Source organism: Geospiza fortis, unplaced genomic scaffold, assembly GCF_000277835.1.
Source record: "Geospiza fortis unplaced genomic scaffold, GeoFor_1.0 scaffold666, whole genome shotgun sequence".
Taxonomy (NCBI): Eukaryota; Metazoa; Chordata; class Aves; order Passeriformes; family Thraupidae; genus Geospiza; species Geospiza fortis.
The window spans coordinates 5529-14710 of NW_005054470.1; the positions used below are offsets into that span (position 1 = coordinate 5529).

Here is a 9182-nt window from a genome sequence, read left to right on the forward strand (position 1 = left end):
ACAATGGGAAGTGCTTTGGGGGCTTGGCCCTTGAGTAAGGTGATTTGAGAGGGAAGTGCTCAAACCACTTACTAAGCTTGAGAGGAACACGTCCCTCTGGTGGTGGACACAATACTTTGAATGATGAAAAATTACAGTGTTTCCTATCAAAGCTATTTTTCTTCCAAGTGTCACTTTGGGAGAGTATTACTGACTCATGTTTGCATCCATTTGCAGGAATCTCGGTGGCCTTTCTTATTTGGAGCGATCATTGTTCCATCATTGATACAAGTTGTGATTCTGCCTTTTCTTCCCGAAAGCCCTCGGTACCTCCTACTCGAAAAGCATAACAGGAGCAAGGCAGAAAAAGGTAGGATTTGTTCCTTTTTGCAACAAAGGTTGTTTATTGTAGGGATTTAGGCTGGAGACACCTGATTCTGATACCACACTAGAAGCAGAATAATTTCATAGGAGAGAATCTCTTGACAATAATTTTTCTCACTTTTTCGTTTGTCTCTGTATGCGTAAATATAGCTGTAGCTTTGAAGTTTTTATTAATTAAATTCTCTAGCAAGGTAACTTATATAACATTACATATGGTGATAGAGAACTAACCAAATCATCCTGCTGTTGTGTGCCAGCCACTCTGTGCAGGGAAAGTAAAAGGTGGTTTCAATCATCATCACTCTCCCTTATCTACAGTCTTTGCACTTTGCCTAATAAAAACACAGATTCTGTTGCTGCTTTTTTTCCCCAGTATTTGCTGTGTTCTGTAACTCAATAACCTTTGTTGGTCTAATGAAAACCCCATACATCTGTTTAACTGAAAAATTCCAGCGCTTCCATATTACTTCAGCTTCACAGGCACAGAATATTTTGTCTTTACTTCAGGTTCCAGGTCTAAAACTATTTGCTTGCGTGATCACAGTTGCTGCATTCTCCACCCCAGTAAATTTATTATGGTCCCAATACAGGTGAGATAGTGTTAAAAAATTTGGTTTGGCTTATTATAGCAACATATAAAAAACAGGAGTCTGTAAAAAAGGAGTCTGATTATAATACCAAAATACCAAACATAAGTGCTTTACAAATTATTCTTACAAACTTCTTTGAATATGACCCTTAACATTTTTAGTCATGAACTAGTTGCTTGCAAAATTACTTGTGAAGTGTGTATCAACACCTGAAATATAAATTTAATAATCTTTTAGCATGAAATTAATGCAACTCTATCCAGCTTCTTCTATTTTGAAACTAAAAATTGGCTTTTTTTGTTCTGAAGAGCCCTCTGAAAAAGCAGTAACATACTGATGAAGAGATTCCCATGTTGTCTCAATTTGGTGTTGAATGAAGAATTCTATAAAGGTTGGAGCCTCAGACACTCAGAGATACAGTTCAGTGCTTAAAAATAAAAAGGAGAACAAAAGCAACAAGGTTTTGGAAAGTTTTCTTAAGGAGTCAGCAGAGTTTTGAGGAGGCAGAGAGCAGCTTTTCCAAGGAAAGGGCTGCCCTGCCAGCTGTGCTCAGAGCACCCAGCAGGGGTGCAGAACCCAGCTCACGTTGGCTCTTGTGTGGAAACTTCTGCAGCACCATGGCTGGGCAGGGAAGAAATTTGGCTTTTGGGTGCCAGCTTTAAACTGGCTCGTTTCTGCCTGATAAAACTGTAGATATATTTCCAGAGCTATGGCTGGCAAAGAGTCTGCATCTGCAATGCAATTGCATAATGCTACACTTGCTATGAGGAACCATTGAAAATCTTGCTACAGGACCTGGACATCTCAGCACTGACAGTGACACTGGACCTCTCATAGGTAGAGTTTAAAAATTTTAAAACATTGCAGCAAAATAACACCACCTGCCTTGAAATTCACAGCATTTATTGTTGCTGATATTGTGCCAACTGCACTCTGGGATGTTTTCAGCATACATGTTCTGAAAATAATTTGAAATCTAATCCAGAGGCATTGGAGGTAGGTTTTGGAGTAGAAGGCATCAGGAGAGCAGTTGCCTGGGGAAATGAGCTTTAGCCGCTGGTTTAAGGATTAAAAGAAGATGGCTTTCATGAGCCACCCTAAGGACTCAGAGAAAAAAGAGACAACTGATATAAAAAGCTTTTCAAAGGAACTGCATATGAATATATGCTTTTGGATTTTATTCTAAAAGAAAATACTCTGTTCTGAGGTATGTTGGAATACACAGTGTAACTCATTTTGAACGTGGTCTACAGTGGAATTCAAAAAATAGGAGCCTGAATCAACAATCGAGACAAATCATCTGGATATTCGCATTATCAGCAGAAATGGGGGAGGAAAAGTCTAAGTATTAAGGAGACTGGAGGAGTTGTGATTTATTAAAATGCCCTTCTGCTTATAAGTCATATAATGACAAAGCAGAATTCTTCATTTTAGTTATGACTACAGTAATGCTTTTAAATTATTTGCCTCTTAGCTTAAATCTGCATATTAATATTGGAAAATTGCAACTCTTTCTACTGACTAAATCCCTTTTCTTTCCCTTAATGGATCAAGGCTATTCATGCAAATATATATTTCACTGTGGATTATACCTTGTCAGAGAAATATAAAACTATTATTTGCAAAAGGTCTGCTGTATTTAAAGCAGATGACTATGTTAGTCTTTATTAAATACTCCAAAGTATGCATGTATGTCAAAGCTCCTAAAATGGAGCCGACAACATTAATCTTCCTAATTGTTATAGAGCAATAATATCCAGTGAGATAATTTAGGTCATTGAGTTTCCACAAAGTTTTGCCCCTGCTTTCATCTCCTCCTTTTCTTCTCTGTCTCAGGAGACAACCAGTCTTTAACTACCGAAATACAAGTGGCATCAACTTCTTTTCTGGAAGATATCTTAAGGGGCAAATGAGAGACTGAGAAGGGGAAGGACCAAAATGTGTTGTGTAAACAATGAAAAAATGAAGGGATGAGGGTAGAGGGTTAGGGAGGCATCGTGTGCAAGCCTAAGCCGCACCACCATGAGAGAAGCTATTCTTTGTGGCACAGGGGCAGCGATGCTTCAGACGAATGAGGTCTCCCAAGCCCCATTAGCAAGGGCTTTACATTTCTTATCATTTGTTATCACCCGTCCAGCCATGTGGGCGGTGCGCGCTGTGCGCGGCTGAGCCGACACGGACGCCGTGTCTGACTTGCTGCTCTCTGCTGCCAAAAGCAGCCCTGACAGATGAGCTTGGCTCGTCTTCCTGCATGTCACCAACCTATACCCTGCTCCCTGAGACCCAAAGGGTCTGAACTATCTCTCGTATTCCTGTCTCACTGCTGAGTGTGGGAGAACTGATCCACGTGTTTTGGGGAGAGAACAGTCCACTGGAACAACAGCATAGTCTGTAAACCTGCCTTGCTCAAGAAGCAAAATCTGGTAATGAAGCAAGGGCAGAACCACTCTAGCTACTCTCCCAGGTCCCATAACTAATATTCTTCTCATCTGATAAGAATAGAAGGGAAGAAATTGCCTAGCATTTAGCTGGTGTGATCCTTCTTCTTTATCAAGGCCAAACAGCAGAGGAGAAATGGGTATTCAAGTGGTTGAAGGGAAGGACTCTGGAAGGAGATTGGGGAAATGAAAAGTGACAGGGAGAGAAACAGGAAGAAAAAGAAAAACTTGCTGCTATAATTACATTAGTTTACCATCCAAGTTCTAGGACAGTTAAGACAGGGATTTCACACTGGCTGTCTATTAGTTGCATGCCAAGTGCACCCCTGATCTGTGAGTATCACAATGACGTAAAATAAATAAAATCAGTAGTAGTGATAAAATGGAACATTTGTTATAACTAAAAACATGGGTTATTAACACTTGCAGTTGGAGAGTTGACGTGTCTTTTTTGAAGTGCACTGTTACAGGGAGGAATCTTGCATTTTCTATGTAGCCACAGTAGCAGGTCATGTAAATCAATAATTCAGCTGGTATCCCAGCTAGCCAGAGAAAAGAATATTGTTTTGTCTTAAGGGTCAGACAGCTTGGATGAAATGTCACAGCAACATCTGTTGGTGACATACAAAATCTGTTCATCCAGTATGTTCAGTCATACATTAAAAGTCCCATGGTTATGAAAGAAGCATTACAAGAGGTATAATGAGAAGCATAGATTTAAATTTTTAGAAATGTGGATTAGAGTTGATATCTTTTCATGTGACAAAAGAGCAAGGCCAGTCCTGATTTTAAAAAGCAGGCAGCCAATTTTTTACAAAGCCCTTCAGGGGGCCCACATGGACTGGAGAGGTGTTAAACCCAAACTTTAACAGCAGGAACAAGTTGCTGCAAATCCAGTGATTAAAAATAGTTGTTACGACTGACAACAAGCACATATATGATTTATTTTTGTTTCTCTGTGGGTTTTGTATTTCTGTAAGGATTACAAACTATTCTTACTGGAAAGGAAGAGACAGCCATGACTATTACACTTGCTGGCTTATGGTGATGGCTTTATATCAGATTTTACCTGCCAAAAGCTGTAGTGATTGTGGTGTGTCTGATTTGTTTTTAAACTTTTCTTAAGCCTCCTGTCTTTTAGAAAGGATATTACGTCATTTGGCCTTTAATACAACTCTCTTTACCAACTCTTGTGTTATTTTAGGGTGGCATGTATATGTTGTGTTTTACCTGTACATATTGGCTAGTTTCAGGTGAACCTGAACAGGCCTATTGATGTGTGTAAAACCACACACAGAAACAGGTAAAGATGTAATCCTTAACTGGATAATAACTCAAAAAAGATCTGTGTGTTCTTTACTTAGAAGAAGAGGGAGGTGACATATGGGAAAAGCCCGAAGTCATTTGCCTATAGTTATATTTCCTGAGATTTTTTTTCTTAAATTTTGCTATGCTGCATGCTAGCAGATAATCTATATTTTTCTAGATTTAAATAGCATTATTGTACTTATATCTCTTCTAGGAAGATATACCTGAGTTATTCTTCTGGATATTCAGTACTCAAAATTATTTTATATGAAATAACTGTTAGTTCATTTTGTGAATTATTTCTGTGTTAACATGGAGTTATTACAGGGAAACTTCTGCTATCTATCTTCAACAGTGGCCAAATAAGATGTTGTTTAAGCAGAACTTAGACAAACCTGTGTGAGACAGTGTGACACTGGATTTAATATCATTGATCATCAGGGAAGTGAATGTGTCCATGGGAAACAGATGGCAATAATACTCCCACAGCTTATTTTAGTTTTTGTCCATTTCTTTTCAAAGAATAAGCCCAAACAAACTTTGACCACTTCTCTCTTTTTCTGCCCCCCTTTGCCTGGTGCTGGCTTTATACTGTAAACCACTCAATAGCACTTTGATCTTTTAAAATTTCTTCTCAAAGTTCACATGCTAATTCTGTTGATAATAACTGCTTTCTTTGCCAAGTCCTGGAAGTACTATAGTGGAAAAAGAATTAGTAATTCCCTCTGTTGCTGAGATGTTGAGTGCCCATCTTCAGTTAATTTAAAGGCCTGATTGGTTTTAGAGATGGTACCAACTGACTTTTTTCAGATCTTTGAAGCCCTTTCAGGTGCTTCATCTTCACTAAGGTGAGATGAATAAAAACTGGTGGAGTAAATGGAAGGGTTTCCTGACTTCTTTCCCCCGACTGGAACCATCCAGTTCTTTTCCTGTTTATGAAGGCAGTATTCCAGCTTTTGGAGGCTGAGCTTCTAAAATCTTCTGATCCAAGGGAATTAAATAAGAATCTGGAGAGTTTTAAAAGTTTCTTGAACTGCAACTCCTTAGATGTTTTAAGTGTTACATGAAAATAAAGCTTCCCTACAGAGAGAAGCAGCCAGTCACGGAGGGAAATGAGTCATTGCAGTGAGGAGAGGAACGACTTCTGTGCTTCTCAGTGCCAGCAATGCCAGGGTTTAGACTGTAAAACTAATAAATTGAACATCACACATTGAGAGACTTGAGTTTCCCTATCTCTCTGCTAATGCAGAATTTATTTCCACATTATTTATATAAAATTGTGATTCTTATGGTACTGAAAAGCTGGTAATGGAAGAAAATTAAAGACGTTGAGTAGCAGGAAAATGTTTTTCCAAGAAGGCTGGGTGATGTCTATTCAAAACTGTGCATGGATAGCATAATAATTTCTTAGTATTTCTTGACTTGTTGGTAATTTTAATATCCATCACCGTTGCCTAGTGGCATTTACATCTTTTTACTTAATGCCATGAAGGAAAGAAAAGAAATTGCGTGTCTATGTTTTTCCTGCCTTGTACTTGACAATTTTGGTAATTGCAGTTTTTTAGTTCCTCATCCCTCTAGAAATACAGCAAACTCCCTTGTGCAAAAAAGACAGATTGCTATCTTTTTACTTGATTGCACCTATATTTTTGACTTGTGTGACCTAAAGTAATGCTGAGGATTTTAAGGACAGGAAAAATAAAGAAAACTGTGTACTGACCTATATTACACCAGATGTTTAAAAATCTGAGAGAATCCTTCCATGGAAGACTATGGTGATATATGTCTGGTTGTTCTCATCTTTACCTGAATTTTTCTCGATCGACATTCTAATAGCACTGAGGAAAGTGTAATTTCAGCACAAGACATTGACTTAAACATACTGTAGGCACACATTGTTCTAATTTTACATTTCTTATCACTGTCTTTAAATAGATCATACTCGTTACAATGAGTGTTATTTATTAAAAAATGGGCAATAACCAAGGACAAACTAAGCAGCTTAATTTTAGTTCTGAGGTCTCAATTTGTTCATTCATTTCTGATTGTACAGCCTGTGTGAAAAGATAAGTGAAAGTGCTTTTACTGAGAGATTTAAAAATTCTGACCTCTCCTCTCACAAGAGAGAAACTGGTTATCAGAATATATGAATGTTATGAATTGACTCAACACCCAGAGGTGGTTCATCCCTTAAAAAAAATCATCATCTCTGTTAAGCAGAATCAGGTGGGCCCCATTAAAATGCATTAGAAGTGCTGAGTGCCTCAGAAAAGCTTGGCCCAGAGCTCAAGTTAGTTCCCTGTGCCAGGCTAGCAGAAGGCACAGCCTTGTGCATTCACCAAAGTATCAGACAGGGATGCTCTGGGAGGCCACCAGTTCATTTGTGTGACCTATCCCTCACAACAATGAAATGCCACAAATTGCCCTTTTCACCTGGGTAAAGATAAAATTTTGTAACTTGAAAATCTAAATAAAGTCTGGATGTATTAACCATGACTAGTCAGTATCTTTAGTTTTCTTGACCATCAAAGTGCTTTTTATGATCCAAAGGTGTGTAAACATACCAAAATATGTAGTCACTTGTTTATAGACAGTGTTATGCGAAGCTGTGGATAAGAAAAAATGGTTTTGCTCTTATGTGAACTAACTGAACTTATTCATTAAATAAAAATGACAATTTTAAGTGACCTGCTGTGTAAAGGATTGTTTTGAATGTTGGCATCCTACTGGGTCACAAAGCCCTTTTGCAGGGGTGTTTGTAATGTCATTGTTTCTCTGCAGCGACTCTGAGATGATGAGCATTTTAAATATCTCTTAAATGCCAACCCCTGGGGTATGTTCATTAGATTGAGACAGAAGTATCTATGACTGCATAGACAGCATCAGTCAAACAAGGTTGGTGGAGATACATCACATCCAGTTGGAGTTATCTCTATCTTGGGGGAGGTGTGAGGTGTAAAAGCTGTATTATTCACAGTGGAAAGATATTTCAGGAAGCTATCAGTGTGCAATATTAAATGGTGTGGTATGTTTCTGGGGAGATGAGGTTGGTTGCTTGCTTACATTGGCCATGTAAATTTGTTCCCATGACTCCAGCATTGACAAATATAAAGTCTTGAACTGCTTTGGGTAATTATTTCTAGTATTAATTACCTTGACAAAGTGAATTCTTGTCTATATGCTAGTAAAAACAAGAGGTAATATGAAGAGTAGTAGCTATTCCTTTCCAATGTCTGCCTTTTCTTGGTTTACCAGACTTACATGCATTTTTACGTCTTACTACTTCTCTATCCACTCTATCTCCAGCAATGAAGCCAGCTATACTGTTAGGCTGCAAAAGTAGTCAAGTCAAATAATGTTCAGAGATGCTTTGGTAATAAATATTTTCAAGTCACACAGGGTTTTCACTCTTCACGGGGCCTTAGGCTGTATTATATATGAAACACAAGAGAGATCTTGTAGGGAGACAATTTATGGTTTTGTTGCAGTTTTTGAGCTCAATAGCAGGGATGAACCAGATCACATCCAGAGCAGAATAATATTGTTGGCAGGAGAATAATTGAGTTGTAGCCCATGTATGCCTCCTGTTTGTGCCAAATATTTCCATTTTAAAGAAGCAAGACAGTTATAAATGCACGCAGTGCCAAGTGTCTGGCCTAAAGTACATGTCCTCTCTTTGCAGCATTTCAGAAATTCCTTGGGAAAGATGATGTGTCTCAGGAGATAGAGGAAGTTTTGGCAGAGTCTCGGGCCCAGAGGAACACCAAGCTGGTGTCGGTTGTTCAGCTGCTGAGGATGCGCGCGGTGCGATGGCAGATCCTGACCGTGGTCGTCACCATGGGCTGCTACCAGCTCTGTGGGCTGAATGCTGTAAGTGTCCTGCCTCAGGCCATGGCACCTCCTGGGGAGCCCCTTTCCCTTATAACGAGGTTTGGATTACACTATTTACCAACCTCTGTGAATGGCCTTTAGCAGTGACTCTGTGAGAGCAGTGTGTGGGAAGATCCACAGAGATCTGTATTGCCTGGGGGCTTGTAAAACAAAAAAACTTTGAGGAAAGCCGTGTTGTGTTAACTTTGAAGGAATACATGGAAAGGTAGGAAAGATCAGCAAAGGATGAAGATGCAGCTTTCACATCTGATACTCAGATTCTCTGTTTCTGAATATGCCCCATGCTTATTCAGAGTTTTTTCAGTAGACATTTCAGCTTGGATTCATTCAGTTCAGTACTTACAGAAGTCATCAAAACTTCCTATAAGTGATTTTAAAAGATTACACTGCATATTTGATTTTTTTGTTGCTTCAGTATTCCTGTCTTGGAAAGTGAAGCAAAAGAGGGAGAAGACATCAAACAGTGAATCCTATTGGGCATTAATATGTCTGTGGCTAATGGATATCAGAGGTCTCCTTCGCCACCTATCTGAGCCCATATGAGAAGGTCACAGGACCGTTTAGGTCAGAAGATCCCTCCACCTGGTCCAAG

General features: G+C 39.0%; 1 protein-coding gene across 1 annotated transcript in view; it reads left to right on the forward strand.

The window, feature by feature from the left end:
- Positions 1-216: 216 nt before the first annotated feature.
- Positions 217-9182, forward strand: part of SLC2A9 (solute carrier family 2 member 9) — a gene marked incomplete at its 5' end in the record, with an annotated part of 47694 nt that continues 38728 nt past the window's right edge. Inside the window, 2 exons of the mRNA XM_005428063.1 lie at positions 217-349; positions 8382-8569. Coding sequence (XP_005428120.1) covers positions 217-349; positions 8382-8569 — 321 coding nt within the window. The remainder of the gene's footprint in view (positions 350-8381; positions 8570-9182) is intronic.